Source organism: Delphinapterus leucas, chromosome 6 (assembly GCF_059928025.1).
Source record: "Delphinapterus leucas isolate spDelLeu-1000000601 "Yukka" chromosome 6, BTC_Dleu_Yukka2, whole genome shotgun sequence".
In the NCBI taxonomy this organism is placed as follows: Eukaryota; Metazoa; Chordata; class Mammalia; order Artiodactyla; family Monodontidae; genus Delphinapterus; species Delphinapterus leucas.
This window is the reverse complement of record NC_143134.1, coordinates 18375441-18395319: the sequence shown is the minus strand read 5'-3', so window position 1 is coordinate 18395319 and position 19879 is coordinate 18375441. Positions and strand designations below refer to the sequence as shown.

At 52.5% G+C, this 19879-nt stretch overlaps 1 protein-coding gene across 1 annotated transcript in view; it reads right to left on the bottom strand.

Moving 5' to 3' along the window:
• SCARA5 (scavenger receptor class A member 5) overlaps positions 1–17369 on the bottom strand; it is a 119276-nt gene extending 101907 nt beyond the window's left edge. The window contains exons 1-2 of the mRNA XM_022594982.2: positions 16996–17369; positions 13054–13174 (exon numbers count right to left, since the gene is read on the bottom strand). Of these exons, the coding sequence (XP_022450690.1) occupies positions 13054–13168 (115 nt within the window). The 5' untranslated portion in view covers positions 13169–13174; positions 16996–17369. The remainder of the gene's footprint in view (positions 1–13053; positions 13175–16995) is intronic.
• Positions 17370–19879: the final 2510 nt, after the last annotated feature.

Here is a 19879-nt window from a genome sequence, read left to right as displayed (position 1 = left end):
AAAATTGTGACGGGTTCCTTTTAATCATGGGAACAAGAGTGCCCCCTAAAGAGCTTTCGCTAAAATACTGCTTCCTGAGGGTGGTGAAGGGCTTGGGAGCAAGGATTAACGAACAGAAAAGGAAAGTTTATCTGAAAACCACTTGGTCCCAGACAGCTGAGCTAAGGATGAGTCATGAGATGGTCCCCCAATGTTAGTGGGAGCATCAGAACCTCTGGGTCTTTGTTTCCCTGTACTATATTAGGCAGGTGAGGGTCCCTGACACTCTCACAGGGGGACAAGCATGGTTTGGGGGCTCTGTGCAGAGAGATTCAAAGCCTGCCTCTGGCACATACTGGCTGGGAGACATGAGAAAGCATTCTGAGTTAGCCCTTGCATCAATTTAGCCTTTCTTTGCAAAACTGAGCTTTCAATTTCTTAACCATAATCTTAAGGCATTTGGGGAGTCATCTGTCTGAATTTATTTTCCTTCCATTTGAAAAAATACTCACAAATCGCATCTGATAAAAGTGGGTATTTACTTCTTTCCAAAGAACCTGGGTCTAAACAACATTAAAAACAAATAAAAATAAAACAGGATGAAATCATTCAATTGTCACCTAATTGAGTTTTACCAACAACAAGCACTCAGCCATTTTTTTGTGCTTGTTGTTGCCCTCTTTGGTCCCATAGCTCATACACAGCAGGCGGAGGTAAGGTCTTATGGCTGGGAGGGACCTTGGCGCTCATCGCATCCAGGGGTCTTGTTAAACCCTCCCAAGGTTGACTTCCTCACCCGCACTCCGGTTACTCACCACTCACATTGATCATTGTAATAGGCAGCCCCAAATGACCTCTGTCTTCGAAGCTGCCACCCCTTTCTGGCTTTCACGGAGACCTCTGTTTGCTTTTCCTCAATAAAGGGAAGAGGAGGGTGTGAGGCAGGGACATTACAGAGCAGTTTCATCTGACCTGAGTCTAGGAGGGTCCCAAACCACCAGCCGGGGTGGGGTGAGCACCAATCACCTCTGCCCTGTTGGACCACACACCTGAGTCTTCAAGGCAGACAGCCCAGTGAGGGCGCCAGACAAAGGGGACTACAGTCCTCTGCGTGATCCGATGGGATCCCATTTCTAAGGAAAGGAGAGGGAGGGATGGTGGAGCTGATTCCATTTAGATGTTATGATGACCTAGGACAGTTTCTCCAAGTACTTCCAGAGATATTTTGTAACTTCCCTGCAATACTTGTTATTTTTTCCCTCCCTATCTATTTCTCAAGTTACTCTGCATAAAAATTCTTGAGAACAATCAGGGGCTTGTGTGCTTATTTATCAGCAGTGGGAAGGGACCCTGGCTTGTGTGCATACAATTTTGCAGCTGGGGCTGAGGGATGAAGAGAGAAAGCCAGGTGGGAGGGGATAGAGGGCAGTCAAGGTGAGCTGGCTGCTCACTGCAACCCAGGAGGACGGGAGAGGCCAGGGAGTCCCAGGAAGAAGAAGCAGGTTCTGGGGCTGGGGGAAGATGCCCATACTCTTACCCAACATGGGCAGTGCATGGATCGAAAGAAATGCTGTCTCAATGCAGGGAGACTCAAAACAACAGTGGGCTCACGGTTCGGCCTAAATAGGGGCCAAAGACCCTCCTCCAATTGAGTGGCTCTGGATCCCTTTCAGAAAGATTCCCAGTTCCTCTCCTGGCGCCTTGTCAGAGGAAATAAATCATCTGATAATGTATTAGCAATGTGGAGGCCAGGGCTCAGCTATTTCCATGTTTAAATCATTACTCTTTCCAGGCTGCTAGAGCAACCTCCCACCCATGCCCTGGTCCACCTTGGTTTGATGAATTGGTTTATCCTCGGGGCAGGAATGGATAGGTTTAATACCCTCCGCCCCACCCCCGTCTCACTCCCCCAAATCCCACCACCAATTGAGTTGGAAGGGCCACCTGGCTGTTTGGTTTTGAACACAGGAAGGCTAAAGTCTCAGCCCATGCCATCTGTACGGGAGGGAGCTGGGACTGTCCCTGAAGCCTCCAGGCTCAGAAGCCCCCAGCTCTGGCCTCTGCACAGGAAGCAGTGCAGGATGGGCCACAGGTGGGAGTTCAGCAGATCTGAGCAAAGATGATGGCCCTCAGACCCACTGAACCTCTGTCACCTGCTAAGGCCTAGAACCAACAGTTGTCAGGTATAGAGAGCTTCATTGGGAAATCATGGCCAATAATGGGATAGATAATAATGAGAACGGAATTGCACCCATCAGTCAATGAATAAAAATACACATTTGTCGAGGGTCAGCTCCCAGAGAACAGGGTCTGTGATTCATCTCTGGATCCCACAGGTCCTGGCATATAGCAGATACTCAATTAACATCCGTTGGCTGTTTGTAGATAAGTGAGACTAATAAACTGAACGCAAATTTACTGGGCCTTCCAAGCCATTGTTTAGGCTTTTGTAATAACCATGTATTCTAGTTTCTGTATTTGATGCTTTGACATCTTGGAGCCTTGGGATAGGAAACATCCTCCTCTCCACCACTCAGTTCACCCTTGTATCCAGGAGTTGTGCTGTTTCCTTTGGTGATGGAGTTTTGCCCCTCCAAGAGAGGTTCATGATCTCCTAGAACCTAGGACCTAAACTAGATACAAAGAACTTTGGAGCTTTGAAAACTTACCTAGAAATAGAGTAGCTGAAACAACCATTTTTATATTCCTGGTCACAAACAGAACACTTTACCAGGAGGGCCTTCCTCAGAGGGCAGGGAAAGGACACACCCAACAAGCTGAGGGTCCTGGGGCTGCCCTGGGCGTCCCCAGGTAGGCAGGCTTTTCTTACTTCCACCTGCTGGCAAGACAATGCCCTTTTCACCTTCAGCCTGTCAGCATCCAGGGACCACCCCCACCCCCAATCCCCATAAACCTACATGTGAAAGGCAGCTCCCCCTGGACACACTGGAAATGGTTAGAATACTTAACATGTCATATTTACATTTTAATAGATGCCCTTAGGTCAGGTTTGGGAGATCATCATAGCTCCAGAGGGAAGAAAGGAATTCCTACATGATATACTGAGGTCAGAATGGGACCAGAGAACCAAGATGCCCAGATAGAACTTGCCAGGCAAAGGGACAAGATCAAGCTCACTGTTACCCGTGCACAAACGATGAGGTCATTTTCAGACAGAGACACTGTCAAGAGTGAGCAGTGCTCTATGAATCAACACGCAGGGAGAGCCAAGCGCCATAAACCAAACGGTTCCTGCGAGCTTCAGACAGGACACTTGTCCCAGTCTCCCCTGTCCTCTTAATCCTTTTCAATCTGCCCCTCCCAACCTGATTGCTGCCATCTGCCGCCTTCGGGTCTCTGGTACGCTCTATCTTCCCAGTCCCTCCTCCATCAATTGGAGAAACTCACCCACACGGAGTGTCAGGAGAGGAGGCCAGCAGCCAGCCCCTCCCTGCAGCCCCCTCTCTTAACAGGACTTCCTAAACACGTGGCTTCTTCTGCCCGCTATGAACATCTTGGGTTGTCTTGACTTGAACTCAATCTCAAGCCAGATAGCAGGAAATAGGAAGGTACCAGGGAACAGGTGGGCTTCAGGACACTGTGCGGAAGGCTAGAACCATCACGGGCCCCCATCGGCTCTGTGGCTGGGCCTTAGGTTAACCAGCAACTGCGTCTGCAGGGCAGGGTCCTGGCCAGCCCTACCCTGCTGGGCTCCCTCTTCATGGCCGTGTTTATATCTTCTGAAACCTACTGCTGAACTCTGCATATGCAGTTTAGACTCCAGCCCAGAAGCCACAGGAGATGGTGGGGGGAAGGGGGAGGATGCTGGGGAGAGAGGGGCATTTCTCTGACCTAATGTCTGTAGAGGATAGTGTCCCAGGCTTCCCTCTGAAGCCCTTTAAGACCCTGTCCTTGTGCTCCTGTCCAAACCTATTTGGGTTTATATCTATTTCCTCTTAGAATAATTCATTCCATCTCTCTCCTGCAACAGAGCCATTTATTCCCACGGCCCCGTCCTAGCTTTGTCATTGCCCAGGATGTCTCCACCTCTGAAACCTGAAACTCCAAGAATCCACGCTCAGCCCCTCAGCACCAGCAGCCTAGCTCTTGAAAGTCCAGGGTCTCCGAGTCCTGGAACCGCAGTGAACAGGATGAGCTACGCTGAGGGGCGGGGTTTAAGGACCAGGCAGATGTGGATTTGAATCCAGGCTCTGCCTCTGACTACATGGGTGACCTTGGGCAATTTGCGTCACCTAAGATATTACCTTCTCATTGACAAACTGGGAATAATAATATGCCCTGAGGTGGGTTTTTTTTGTTTTGTTTTGTTTTTTTTTGCGGTATGCGGGCCTCTCACTGTCGTGGCCTCTCCCGTTGCGGAGCACAGGCTCCGGACGTGCAGGCTCAGTGGCCATGGCTCACGGGCCCAGCCGCTCCGCGGCATGTGGGATCTTCCCCGACCGGGGCACGAACCTGTGTCCCCTGCATCGGCAGGCAGACTCTCAACCACTGCGCCACCAGGGAAGCCCCTGAGGTGTTTTTTTAATTTACCTTAATTATTTTTTTATTGGAGTATAGTTGCTTTACAATGTTGTGTTAGTTTCTGCTGTACCACAGAAGTGAATCAGCTATATGTATACATATATCCCCTCCCTCTTGGACCTCCCTCCCATCCCTGCCCCCCACCATCCCACCCATCTAGGTCATCACAGAGCACCAAGCTGAGCTCCCTGTGCTTTGGAGACAATGTATTGAAGCCCTGAGCACAGCCTGCTGCTCCATCAAGGGGAACCATTGTATCATGATAGCTTGTATGTATCACATTGTATCATCACTGCTACAGGATCCCTGCCCCCTTCCCACCACCTCCCTTGGCCTCCCCAGATCTCCTTGTCTCCACAAGAGCCAAAATGATCTCCAGAGCTCCTGGCGCTCCAGGACAAGGCCCCCCTCCCCTGGCCCGCACACCACGGTTGGGAAGGGGGCACTGGTGCCCTAGGGCTGTGTGCTCCTGGCAAGACCCCTATCACCAACACTCAGTCTTGCCAGCAGCTCTTCCCTGAGACCAGCACCCCAACCTCACTGAGTCCTCGATCCTGACTTCTATCAGCCCCACAGAAGCCCCAGGGCTCCCCATCAACCACCATAATCCCCAGACAGCCTTGTTTCTTCTCCTTTGACATCTCCCTCCCCATCTGCTGAAACCTTCTCACTGTGGCCCAAGATGTCCCAGCCAGCCAACCAAAAAACCCTGATTTCCCCAACCTCTGCTCGAACATTTCCTGTTCTTTCTTCTTCTAACTGAACCCTGCTTCCCTTTTCTTCTCAAGTATGGATTTCTCTCTCCCACATTCATGCAACTGACCTAAGGGTGCGGTAGGTGGTTTTATTTGCTCCTCGTTACTTCCAGAACCGTCTCTCTCTTCTCCATAAAACTCCCAGCTCTCGGGCTTCCCTGGTGGTGCAGTAGTTGAGAGTCCGCCTGCCGATGCAGGGAACGCGGGTTCGTGCCCCGGTCCGGGAAGATCCCACATGCCGCGGAGCGGCTGGGCCCGTGAGCCATGGCCGCTGAGCCTGCGCGTCCGGAGCCTGTGCTCCGCAACGCGAGGGGCCGCAACAGTGAGATGCCCGCGTACCGCAAAGAAAAGAAAAAAAAATCCCAGCTCTCACATCACACGACTGTACGCCTCTCCTCGCGCTAAGGGACACGTGCTACCCTCCCCATGTCTGCGCTCACTGTCGCTCTCTCTCAATCTCCAGTTCCGACTGTTCCTTACCTTCCCTCTCCTAATGGCACGTCCTCCCTGATGCACTCGAAAGGTGGGCAAAAATGAGATGGGCTCGGAATGCAAAGTACACACCGGATTTTGAAGGCTCAGCCCGAGTAAAAATGTATAAGTATTTCCATCACTTTCACAGTGATTACATAGCGAATTGATACTATTTTGGAAATACTGGATTAAATCAAATACATTCCCGTATTTAAATTTGGTTCATCTGTGTCTCTACCTTTTTGTGTGGCTACTAGAAGGTTGAAAATTGCACATGTGGCTCACATGACATTTTGATTGGCTCTACCAATCATCAAGGCCCTTTCTTAATCCCAATTTCACGCGTCCCAGGTGAGAGCTACCTCTCAGGTTTTCCTGGTGCCCTCCGTCCAGAACGCCAACCCGGCATTCCCTGACCTCACCAGGACCTACTAACCACGGACCCCACCGTCTTTCCACCACCCTTCCCGTCTCCCATCCAGCCTTCCCTTCTTGTCCGACTTGCATTCCATGATTTACGTTATCCACTCTCTCCCACAGACTCCCCTCTCTCGTCCCTGTCTGGCTTCCTCTCACTCACTGAGCAGCACTCTGACCCTGGTTAAACCTACCTCCGCAATTGCACTGCATCCACAGAGTGGAGCATGGCTGGGAAGGGAAGGACACGCCTCCATGCTCCTGACTTTGCAGGAGAACTTCCTTCCTTCCCAAGGCAGACTGCCGAAACTCTCCCCTCTAAACTGCACTTCCATTTGAAAATGAATCACATTATAATGCGGGGTCTGTGTCTTCTGGGGACTTTAAGCCCCTTGAGGGCAGGAACCAAGACCTTTTATTTCTGCACTCACCAGCAGCACCGTAAAACCCTGTCCTCTTCGGATGAAGGAGGTCCCAGTTCCTTGTGTGGACTCAGGTGCCCGGGGCGAGTGAGGCTGTGTGTAGGCTGCACTGAATGCCATCCTCCACCAGGAACAATGAAATGCACCCCTTGACTCTTCTGGTAGCCAACCTCAGGGACCTACTGTCTCTGATAGGGGTACGGGGGTGGACAGACTCACACCTGCCACGGAGCCAGGTGCCCTCGGGACCCAGAATATTTCTTACAGATCCTACTGTACTCTTTGGGGATTAGGACTAAAAGAGCTTGCTTGGTTTCCTCTAGTATCTAGTCTTCACGAGGAAGCCCACTAACCAAAACTCTGCCTTCTTTAGCAGAAGGAGGAACCAGACTTAAAACACTGTCCAGGGGCTTCCCTGGTGGCACAGTGGTTAGGAATCCGCCTGCCAATGCAGGGGACACGAACACCTCGAGCCTTGGTTCGGGAAGATCCCACATGCTGTGGAGCAACTAAGCCCGGGCGCCACAAGTACTGAGCCTGCGCTCTAGAGCCCGCGAGCCACAACTACTGAAGCCTGTGTGCACAACTACTGAAGCCCGTGTGCCACAACTACTGAAGCCTGTGCGCCTGGAGCCGGCGCTCCGCAACAAGAGAAGCCACTGCAATGAGAAGCCCACGCACCACAATGAAGAGTAGCCCCTGCTCACTGCAACTAGAGGAAGCCCGCACGCAGCAATGAAGACCTAATGCAGCCAAAAATTAATTAATTAAATAATAAATTAAAAAAAAAAAAACACTGTCCAGGCCAGGGGTCTCTGAGAAGTGGCGTGGGTGCTTCCTGGGAGACCCTGGGTGGCAGTAGCTGTCCCTGACCTCTCTGTCTCCCCCTGTCCTTCTCCATTTCCCCAACATGTGCAGAGGACTCCCCAAAGGGCAGGGGGGTGAAATAAGTGTGTATCAAGGGTGCACTGTGTCCAAGGTGCTCTACTCGGGTTATATCACGTGATTCCCCCACGGGTCCTGTGAGTTGAATAACATTATTTCCACTTTGCAGATGGGAACATTGAGGATGAGAGGGTCAGGGCCCCAGTGAAACAGATGGCCCACTTAAATCAGGAAATGTCATAGAATTTAATAAAGGGAACATATGCAAAGGTGTGGCCAGGGTGTAAGATGCCCACAAGGGACAGAGTGGTGTCCTTGAACTGTAACCACCTCGGTTACAAAGCCCAGGAGGGGAGCAGTTACTGGAGCCTAGAAGGAGAAAGCCCGAGTGGAGAGGGTGGCTTACAAGGGGCTGTGACCTCGGGTGGAAGGACACAGTGGCCCAAGGTGACCCCATAGGGCAGGAGCTGAGGATAAACAGGCAACCTCCCATCTTCCATCCTCCCCGTCCTGCCAGGGCGGCTCCCCACGAGGCAGAGAGTGGCGAGTGGCAGCGGGTGGGAAAGCAGGGGCGACAGAAGACACCCCGCGCCGAGCCCAGACCTGCCAAAGTTCAACATCTTGGCACCTCCCTGGGCTGTCCCCCCTCTTGTGGAGGGACAGTCCCTGGGGCCCAAGAGATCCAGGATCCTCCCTGGCCCCCAGCCCCCCGTGAGCTGGGGGAGCTGAGTGCACCATGGCACCGCGTGAGTTAACATCTCTGCTATTCTCCTGCTCCAGTGCCGGATTCTCCAACCTGTAGAGGGCCTGACCCTCTGTGAGGCCCCAGCCAGACCCTCCCAGGAACTCCACTCCCACCCTTGGGCAGCTGCCCGGCGGCCCTCAGCTACGTCAGATGAACCAGGGAGAGGTGATGGATGAGAAAGGAGATGTGGGGACTCCCTTAGGAGAATAATTTAATTTTATGGGGCAGGGACGCAGGAATGGGGAGCTCAGGCCCTAAACTCAGCAAGCGGGCTGGCTTGCAGGCGTTGGGCGCGGCCAGGAGCATGTGTAACTCATTACCTCTGCGAGCCTCCCATTTGCGGCCGATGGATGATGCTGGGAGCGCGGTGGAGGGCCTGAGGCCACGGGGTGAGCGTGACTGCAATATTTTTCTGACACTAACACCTCTCTCTGGCCCTTGGAGAGGGCCGTGGAGGAGCCAGGCCCGGCTGAACACCACCCACGCCCAGCCCTCTGCCTTTGGGCGCCAGATTGGAGAGGCTTCAGCTGTCTGGGGAAGAGAAAGGCAGGACCAGGGAAGGGAGGGGGAGGGGCAGAGGGAGGGAGGCACAGAGGAGGCGGGGTGAGGTGGGGTCGTAGGCCCAGACAGCCCCTGTTTGGGTTTTTGCTCCAAGGGAGGTGTTGGTGGGCCCTGAGGTCAGCGGGGGCTTGGCTGGAAGACCTTGGAGGTCGCGTTCTGTCACGAGCCCACCCACAAATCCCAGCCACACAGGTGGAGCCCATGCTCTGCCCCGCTGGAGACCGGCAGGTGAGGAGGGCCCTGCCTGGGCGTCTTCCCATCCACAGCGGGGCTCAGACACAGGAAGGAGGCGGCGGGGTCCTGAGAGGTGGCCCGGCCAAGGGGTGCAGAGGATGGAGAGGTCCCGAAGGTGTCACCATGGAGCAGGGGTGCGACGGAGAGAGCCTGGAAGGATGTGCGTGGCACCATGCGGGAGAGGGGCAACGTGGCCTGTCATGGCGGGTGCCTAATAGCCCCTCAGCTTCCTTGTCGCCTGGTGCATGAACAGAAGGGAAGGGATGGCAGCAGGTAGGAGGGGAAGAGAAGACGACAGAGCAGAGGAGGGGAGGGGGCAGGGACGTGTAAATAATGCCGCGTTTACACCCTGTCTTTAAAGTCCCACCTGCGTTGACGCCTGAGTCATACCTCAATATCTAGACTGAAGTTTTGCAACTTTGCTCCCCCCTGATCCCAAGATCCCCAGGGCCGAGAGGAGGCACCCCCTCGCCTCCCATCTCCCTGCTTTCAAGGGGAAAATCCTGGGAGGGACTTGGAGCCCCTACAAGGCCTAGCAGATGACACTGCTTTCATTTACTCAAGGCCCGGAGTGTGGAGGATGGGGCTGGCAGGGTCCCCACCTCTGTCCACCTCTGCTTTCCCATCAACCTCCCTCCGCCCCTACCAGCCCCACTCCTTCCTCCCTCTCCTGTTACTCTGCAGAGATGAGAATCAAAGCAGCAAAGTGCCGGGGAAACAGGTCAAATCTGGCTTGAATTTCCCCAAGTCGGAGCTCACCATTTTCCTCTTAGAAATGAGAGGGAAGGGGGAAAAAATCAAACCAGAAACCAAGGAGCCTTTAGGTGGTGATTTCATCTCAACACTCCAGTCTTTCCGGGGTCTTCACGGCTGCCCCTCCACCCCCGGCCCCATGTCTGGCGTCCAGGAATGAAGTGTGGAGGAGACCCAGACGATGTGGAAATCAGGTTTAGAATTTATTTGTTGCGCCACCTTTAGATTTCAAGGACCCCTGTGTTTGCTCAGCCATTAGTTTGTTCATTCAGTCATTCAACAAATATTGATACTTGGGAGCACCTGCTGTGCCCCAGGCTGGGAGACACTGATGAACAAAACAGAGATGCCTGTCCTGGTCCAGCCTATGCTCTTCCCATGAGGAACAGAGAGTAAACGGTAAACATGATAAATAAGAAAATGATATAGTATGTTGAGGAGACTAGGACTCGGTGAAAAAGGAAAAAGAGAAACAGGGAAATGTGTGTGCAGGGGAGGACGGGAAGCCCTGACACAGAGGTGAGATTTGAGCAAAGACCAGAAGGAGGTGAGGGGGACGCCTGGAGGGTCTGGGGGCAGCGTACGTCGGGTAGAGCATGCCAGCAGGTCCACTGTGAGGGTCAGAGGCTCCTTGGCCACAGTCAGTGCCTGGGTTTTTATTCCCTTCAACGTGGGAGCCTTTGCTGGGCTTTGCTCCAACTTAGGTTTTAAAAGGACCACACCGCAAATACAACATCCAAGTCTGTTTCTGTGCACAGGATTTTAGGACTGGATGGGAGCTCAGAGACACCCCCTCTGCCCCTGTGGAGCACTGAGATGGAGACACTGAGGCCCAAAGAGGGGATGTGCCCATCAGGTCACACGCCCCGGGGCGGGATGGGGACAGGGGAGGGAAGAGTCAGCATCCAGCCTACATCTTCCGACCTCTGCTGTCCACGCTTCACGGGGCGCTGCGGCTCAGGTGACCCCTGGGACACTTGCTGGCCTGGTTCTAAAACTGCCCTCTGACCAGATCTCCCCATGGCTGGGGTTACTGTTATTTTTCAGTCCTTCTGGTCCAAATGGCCTTTTTAAAAATCTCAGGTTCAGAAAAGGGGAGGTAAGATGAGGTCAAGAGAAGGGGGAACCATGGCCCAATGACACTCCCCAGGCCTCTCCCAACCCCTGGGGTCCCCCTGCCATGCCCTTCCCCACTGGCACCCCAGGATGGCCCAGGTGGTCCTGCAATTACCTCTCTGAGCTGTACCCCAGTTCTTTCTTCCCAAATCAGGCCTCTTTACTGATGGGTCACTGGGGAGAGGGTGGATGAAGGATGTGAAGGCCAGCTTGACTTTGCTGATGTACTGATGGGGAAAAGCTGAGCATTGGTAGCTCCCTGGGGGCCTTCCTCTCTTCCCAGGTGTCATTAACTTAACAGAAACACTGGCCTGTCTGGTGCAACTCAGCTGGTAATACCTTTCCCCAGCTACCTCATCTCTTACAAAACTGTATTCGGTCTTTAAGGCCTTTACCAGAAAGGCTTCGCCCTGCTTGACTTTAATAATCACACATATTTTTACCTGCTTTACATGGTGGGTAATTGTCCCCATGCCAGTCCCTCCCACTGGGATCAGAAGCTCTTGGAGGACAAGGATGGTTTCATTTCTCTCTGGAGCATCTCTGGCACCTAACCCATAGCTTGACACATTGTGGGTCCTCAAAATGTGGTTGTGGACTGGAATTCAGAGGAAGGGCTCTGATGGTGGGTAGTTTACTAGGGCAGGTGAAGGGCCCAAATCTCCTGTCTCCTCTCCCTCCTGAGACAATCCCTAATCCCTGCCTTTCTGAGCCACCCAACTTCCCTTCCTACGCTCAGCACCTCATGGGAGGAAAGATGGGGTTGAATGAGGGGGAGTCATTTCTAATTTTGAGTAATTTCAAGACAAAGGCAGTTGGCATAGTGGAACACAATGAAACATGGTGCTTGAGAAAAAGTTTGAATAAAGGCATCTGGGATGGTTAATTTTATATGTCAACTGGGTTGGCCACAGGGTAACCAGATTAAACATCATTTCTGGGTGTCCATGAGGGTGTTCTAGATGAGATTAGCTTTTAAATTGGTGGAATCAGTAGAGCAGATTGTCCTCCCCAATGTGGGTGGGTCTCATCTAATCAGTTGAGGGCCTGAGTAGCACAAAAGGTGGGGGAATTCACTTTTTGCTTCCTGCCTGACTGCTGGAGCTGGGACATATCATCTCATCCTCTCCGGCCCTCAGACTGTGATCTACACCATTGGCTTCTCTGGTTCTCAGGCCTTCTGACTCGGACTGAACTATACCACCAGCTTCCCTGGGTCTCCACTCTACAGACAGCAGATCGTGGGACTTCTCAGCCTCCATAACCATGTGAGTCAATTCCTCATAATCAGTCTCTTTTCGTGTGTAGACATCTCATTTCTGTTCTCGCTTCTGTTTCTCTGGAGAACCCTAAGACAGCCTGTTTCCATCTCATTGACCGTAAGTTTTTACAAAACCCTCCTGTGAGTTTCCTTCTACCCATCTGTGAAGCGGGGATGAAGCTCTCATCTCCTATACTCACTGCAAAGAGGAGTGTATTCATTCAGGCAATAAGCATTTATTAAGCACCTACTAAGTATCGAGCTCTGTGCTGGATGCACAGGAGTTGGCTGTCAGCAAGGTGCTCTGAGCTCCTCTAGAGGAAACTGCATCCGTTGAATCTCCAGGGTTTTAGCAAATAACCAGCCCCCAAAGATGCAGTGCGGTCTGGGTCACTAGGATGGGGCCCCTTCCTGTGCCATGACCTGAGGCCTCAGTTCCAGGGGAGGATGAGCATCTGGAGAGGTGCGTTCCCTCCTTGCAAACGCTTTAGGAAGCTCACTGGAGGCTCATCACCCGAGAGGGTCTGGGCTTCTTGGTTCAGTTGCCTTTTGTGTGACCCCAGCCTCACCCAGAGGAGAGGATGGTAAAGAGGCAAAAGGATTGCCCTAGGAGTCAGGAGACTCAGTGCTGGGGCCCCTCTATGACCGACGAGCTGTGTGATGCTTAATGCTTTTCTCAGTTTCCGCTAGCCCATCTGTAAAATGTGTCTCATCTTGCTGGTCACACAGGTGTGTTGAGATGCATGAATGAGAAAACACACAGAAAAGACCCTTCCGAGCACGCATTTCAACCTATGCAGTATTGTGTGTGTGAGTGTGGGGGGGTCACCAGCACCCTGGGGCAATGCCAGGATCCGGTGGTGGGGGCAGGGCTGATCTCGCGCCTAAGACCGAGCCAGAGGCACTCACCGTCCTCACACAGGTTCAGCTTGGACAGGCTCCTGCCATCAAAGGGCTCCTCAAAGATGGAGCCAGAGTCACGGTCGCTCACGGTGGCGTGCAGGTACATGGCTTTGTTCTCCATCGCGTCCTGCAGCAGCAGGAGAGGAAGGGAGGACGCAGGGGGGAGAGAAAGGACATAAGCTGTAGGTGGAGACACAAATGAGTGGTGACCTTAGCCTGAACACTGGGAAACTCCCTCATCAGCAGGCATCAGTCACCAGATCCTTAGGACCCAAATTCCCCCTCCTCAACTTCCTTGGCTTGGGGAGGCCAAGGCCCTTTGGACCTTTCTGACCATGGGATCCGTCCCCTCCCTTTCATAGGTCTTGGTGGGGCTGGAGCCCTGCACTGGGGGACACCAAGGGCCATGCTGGGTGGGGCTGGGAGAAGCCAACCCTCTTGACCCAAGCAGAGGAGTTTCCAAGATTCTGGAGTCCCGGGCACATCAGGGAGGCTTGGGCTTCTGCTCTGTGTTGGAAATGGAGAGAAACTAGACTTAAAGTGGGGTACAGAGACCATCAGCCAACAGAGCTAAGACCAGAACTGCTCCCAAACCTGGCCGAGGTGGCATGGTCAGAAGGGCTGGGTTCAGGGGACCATAGCAGGGATTCACCCCCATGGGAGCCCAAGGGGCAGGTAGCCTCCCCAGACACTAAGGTCTGGGCAGCCTTAGACTGGGGAGGGCCCTGGTGTCCGATGGCCTCCTGAGGCTGGATCGCTGGGGCTTGGGGAGGACCCCATGGAATTTCTAGAATGTCCCATCAACATGGGGAAATGCTGTGTATGCTATTTAAAATGAACCAGCCCCGTTTACGCAAGTGTGCACAACGTGATCCCATTTTGTAATATCTACACATGTCCCAAGTACGTGACGGGAAAGATGATGTTCAGAGATGTTCTGGGTTTCCCTGGGTGAGACGTGTATTACAGGACTCTGGGTGGGATTGTGGGGATTTGTGCTTCTTTTTGTTTGCTGGATTTTCTGGGTTTTCTATGATACGTTTGCATTCTTTGTGTAAGAAGAAGAAATCATTTGCGGAGCCAGATCACAAAGTATTTATTTACGTAAAATACTCAATATTCTTTTCCCACATATACACTCGGTGATTTTGCAAATGACTCTCCACTTTCTGCTCAGTTCCAGCCATTGATTTATGTTGCCTTTAGTTCTGATGCTCTTTGACTCTCTGGATATCGAACCCCAAAATTCGCTTTTAAAAAGTGAATTCTTTGTAAGATAAAAGCCCCCCGGGGAGGATGGGTGGGTACCAGGCCCAGCGTGAAGCTAACTCAACCCTGAGGCCCAGAGAGCCTAGCCAGGCGTCTACCGCTGTGAGAAGGGGACAGGGCCTGGCAGGTGGCAGTGGGGGGACAGTGGCCACTGACTGAAGGGAAAAGAGGCACCCACCCTGTTCCAATAAACAGGGACAATGGCCAGACCCCCTTGCCGGGCACAGCAAACACAAATCCCCCATTTTCACAACCTGACTTTTCTCTCCAGAGACCTCTGACCTCGGGGCTGAGAGGAGGCCAGAGCTGACCAGTTGCCATCCACCTGTCCTTCCGCTGGCCCAGGAGGGATGGCTGGGGCTTCTGCTTTTGACTTCAAGTAATGAGATGCCGTCTGCCCCACACATATAGTCACGCATGCACACACACACGCAGGCACACACACTCAGGGTGTTCCCAGGCCCTGTGGGCCTTTCTTCCAGCCAGTGGGAGGGAAGGGTGGAGGGGAGCCTGCAGCCCTGCCGGCATCTCTCTTCCCTGCCCTCCGGGGTTCCCGGAGAGACGGCTCCCAGCCCCGCTTCTCCGGGCTGCAGTTGTGTCCAGTTTGCGAGTCCCCTGATGCTGGCCCTCCTTCTAAGTCCTCCACCCAGGGAGGGCCTCTAGGTGCGGCCCTGGGCAGCTCCACTGCTGCTAAGCTACAAGGGACCCTCCCTCGTTTCACAAGCGCTCGTGCGAAACCCCGCCCTCTGGCCTCAGTCCTGGGGAGCTGCAAAGCAGGAGGCCGGTGTCTCCTCTGAGAGAGAGAACCCTCTCTCTGCCAAAGGCAACAGCAGCTGCCGTCCAGAGCCCGTGGGGTCTCCGAGAACCAGGGGTGGAGGTGTGGAGCCGGGCTTGGACCAGCTTCCCTCTCTGCCCATCAGCTCCTGGATCAGAGCTGGAATGCGCAGCGCATTATCTGGAGTGTGTCTGTAGGGCGGCCCCTCCCCTGCCCCTCCGGGCCTCTCAGCTGGTGGAGCCCTGGGGATCCTGCTGGGAAAGGGGCTGAGCTGGAGGCCAGATGCCGTGCCATGAGATTGGCAGTGTTCAGCCGGCGCTGCTAATGTTTGCTACTTGGGAATGAAAACTAAGAATGTTCTGTCTGCCCCAGGTTTTATCTGGGGCTGCTTTTCTTTCTTGGGGAATGGGGGGCAGGAATTTGGACCTTCCCGGCATTGGTCTTATAGCCTTTGGGCCAAGCCTCTGCAACCAATTGCCAAGTGGGGTGACGACACAGCAATACCTCCCAGCCCCGCACCCGTGTGCGTGCGGCCCCCGCAGTGCAGACCCTTTGCCTTTGGGACCTCTCTGCTTCCCAGGAGCCCCGTGAGGGAGGCAGGTGGCATCGGTCTATCATATTCCCATTCTAAAGATAAGCCAGCCAAGGCCCAGAGGGGAAGAACCGATGGGTGTCAGAGAGGGTGAGGCTTCCCACCCAGGGCACTGGCTTAGCGCGAAGTTGCTCTGTCCAGGAAGCATGTGTCAGTCCCTTTTGGTGGCCCCCTTTCGGGCCCAAAGTGATGCAGTGAAGAGGGCCAGGTTAGGTGACCTGGAGCCAGGAGAGCCAGAAGGGAGGGGACCAGAGCCACAGAAACACGGGCAGGGTGGAGACACCAAAGGGACCTGTGGGGAGTGCGGGCTCAGAGGACACGGGGTCCCATCCCAGCTCCACTTCTTATCCCTGGGGAACTTGGCCCAATCAGCTGAGCTCGTTCAGCCTCAGGCCATCACCTCTGTGATGGGAAGAACACATCTGCTAGCCACTTGGTCCCAGCAAGCCCCATGTGGGACAGGGCATGTGGGAGGGCTGCATGGACAGAGGCATGCAGGGAGTCGGTGGTGGAGTCTGGTGAGAACCAACAGCCCCTCAGCATTTTCTGATCCTGCCAAGCAGCCAGGTACAGGGGTCCCTGGTCTCCTGAGGCCACCCTCCTGCCTAGTCAGTCCCAGAAACAATGCCAGTTGGATCCCTTTGCGAAAGGCAATCACAAATGCAGACCAGAGCTGAGAGCTGGAGCCTGGTGCTCCAAGTACCCCTCTGGGCAGCAGCAGGACACAATCAATTCTGCCTGCTGAGGGGGTGGCCCAAGCCTTGCTGGGTTCCAGCATCTAACTCTACAGGGCTCGTAACTCATCAAAACTAAACAGAGATCACCCTGAACGTGGCCCTCTCTGGAGACAGAATCGCTAAGTCGGTTTTAAGCCCTTTCCTCCTCTAACGGTACTTAGTTCACCTAAATCATAACCCGGAGCTGGAGAGGCACAGATGGTTTATAAATAAGCTCTGCCTTCACACGCTCCACCACTGGACACACCTGCAGGCACGCACACACACGTAAAGGGACTATCACCTGTCCCACCTGCTCCCTGAATAGGCTCTGGAGCTGTGACATGAGGCTGGCAGAGTTGCCACTAAAGCAGTCGCTTCCTCTGGCTCCCAAATGAGGGCTCACACCCACCAGCCCAGGCATCTGGATGAGGGCCCAGCAGATCCCCCAGGCTGACAGCTAGGACTTTCCCACCCAGCACTAGCACCTCCACGCTCCACATCCTGGGGATGCTCAAACCCAGCGCCCTGTGTCCCCTGGCTGCCTTTAGAAAGCTATGCGCAAGTGCTAGGACAGAGTCAGCACCAAGACTCACCTGAGGGCTCCCGTGAGGCTGCAGCGACCGTCCCCTCAGTTCCTGGCATTGGCCATGGTGGCTGGAGAGCTGGCTGCTGCCACCACCCCGAGACCCAGGCAGCCCCTCAGAGCTCGTTCCCACTGCCAGCCAAATCCAGATGGAGTCATAGAAAGAGGCTGCACGGTGCCCAGGGTCTCGGGGGTCACTTCTCCAGGAGGATCAGGTCAGGAGGCAAGACTCAACCTTGTGCCCATGTGGGAGTCCCTGTCTTGGTGCCCCGCGTCGGTCAGCCTTGGGCAGCGCTCGGGAGATGTTCTGTGGAGGCACCAGCGTCTCTGCTAGATACTGTCTGAGCTGTGAACTGCAGCTGCTCTGGCCGCCGGGCTTTATAAAGTTCTTGGAGCAGTTGCGAGGCTCCTATGGGGTCTGGAACGCGTCTCCCTCTAGTGGCCAATTTGAGCATTACAGCCCCACGCAGGAACACCCGCTGGACCCAGAGCAGCCTTGGTCTTCGGGACTCCACCCGCTTGTTCTAAAGGCCCTGCTCAAGGTATTTTTGGAACGCTTCTAGCGGAATGGCACCTAGACCTGGCTTATGAGCCGCGCAAGAAAACCAGCCTTGTAAATTTATTCATAGGACGGAATTGGCATTGCTCTGTTCATTCACCAAACTTAGCTTAGAATTACTTTCTGTGTTTTCCTGGAGTCACATCCACCAGTAAAGGACACGGATTGCCTGATTCAGAAGAGGGTTCTGGGAGTGCTGAAGGAACTTCCCAAAGTCAAGTTCAATGCAACTCAGTAAGGAAGCCAGCATTTCTGGAGCACTGACACTGCGCAAAGGTCAGGATACAGAGGCGAGCGAGGGGATAGAGGTGAGTGAGAGGACACCGCAGGCCGTAGGGGGTTGCAGTCCAGGCTGAGAAGTGGGCTTGGGCACAGATAACTGTAAACCTAGTGTAAACCTAAGCATAACTGAAGACGTGTAAAAAAGGAGATTTCACCAAAATGTTAAGAGGGTAATTACCTTCAGGTTGAGGTGGTGATGGCAGCTCTGCCTGGGGGACAGAGCTCTGAGGTGACATTCACGAACACGCTCCCGTTTCTTGGTTACGAGCTCAGCCTTAACCCCTGAGGGTCAGACCTCGTACAGGAGAATAGTTTGCCAAGGCTCAGCTCTCCCCACTGTGCAGCCAGCAAACCACAGCTGAGTCGCAAATGTCTTAGTCATTTGCAGTGACTGCGCCTTCTGACCGTCCCTGGCAGGCAGCTACCATGTGAGGCTCCAAGACTCCGTTTTACAGGAAAAAAACCCCGGTAATTATATCATAATGATGATGATAATAATAATAATTGGAGAAGGAAGAGGAAGAAGGAGGGGAGGGGAGCGGGGAGGAAGAGGTGAGAAAAAAAACCTTCATAATATATATGCTGTGCTAGGCAATTCCAAGTGCTTTTCATATATTAACTCATTTAACCTTGACAATAGCCCTATGAGGTAGGTACTGCTATTATTCCCACTTTATTGAGACAGAAGAACTAAGCAATATGTCCAAGGTCAAGCAGCCTGTGTGTGGCAGAGCTAGATTCCACTCCAGGCAGTTTGACTGTAGTCTGTGCCCCGAACAACTCCCCTAACTGCCTCTGATGAAAAAGAGTGTGTTTTAGTCACCAATCAAGTCACCAGTATTCCTGGGAATGTAATCTTACAAATAGCAGGAAATGTGCTCAAAACGTTACTTCCAGTGATCTCATGGTGGAGACGTATATATTAACAATCAATGCCGTGGTTGGTGAGACCCTGGTGATGTCCCACTTATGTGAAGCAAGGCCTTTTTTTTTTTTTTGAATATAGCTGATTTACAAGGTTTCAGGTGTATAGCAAAGTGATTCATTTATACATACATATACATTCTTTTTCAGATTCTTTTCCATTATACATTATTACAAGATGTTGCATAGAGCTCCCTGTGCTATATAGTAGGTCCTTGTTGGTTATCTGTTTTATATACAGTAGTGTGTATCTGCTAATCCCAAATTCCTAAGTTATCCCTCCCCCACCCCCTCTCCCCTTTGGTAACCATAAACTTGTTTTCTATGTCTGTGAATCTGCTTCTATTTCGTAAATAAGTTCATTTGTGTCATATTTTAGATTCCACATATAAGTGATATCATAGGGTATTTGTCTTTCTCTTTCTGACTTACTTCACTTAGTATGAAGTATGATAATCTCTAGGCCCATCCATGTTGCTGCAAATGGCATTATTTCATTCATTTTTATGTCTGAATAATATTTCATTGTATATATGTACCACAACTTCTTTATCCATTCATCCGTCGATGGACATTTAAATTGTTTCCATATCTTGGCTATTGTAAATAGTGTTGCTGTGAACATTGGGGTGCTTGTACCTTTTTGAATTAGAGTTTTTGTTTTTTCTGAATATATACCCAGGAGTAAGATTGCTGGATCATATGGTAACTCTATTTTTAGTTTTTTAAGGAGCCTCCTTACTGTTTTACGTAGTAGCTGCACCAATTTACATTCCTACCAACAGTGTAGGAGGGAACAAGGCATTTTTTTTTAACACTCCTATACTGGTGTGCCCTGCCCATAGGGGAAAGGAAGGATGGGGACTCAAAGGCAGCCCAGGCTATTGGCTGAGCCTCTCCTTACCATTGGTAATTGATGATACAGACATGGAGGGGTCTCGTTCTCTGTATGTGAGACCCACGAGTGGGTACAGAACTATTAAACTCTAAAATTGCGGGAGGAATAAAGCTTAGCCTTTTAAACTCAGTAGCTTCAGGCAAAGGACATGACTTTCTCTCATTAATGCCTGATTTATTTCACTTCTTATAGTGATAAGATTTGTTCATATCAGTGCACATAGCAGTAGTT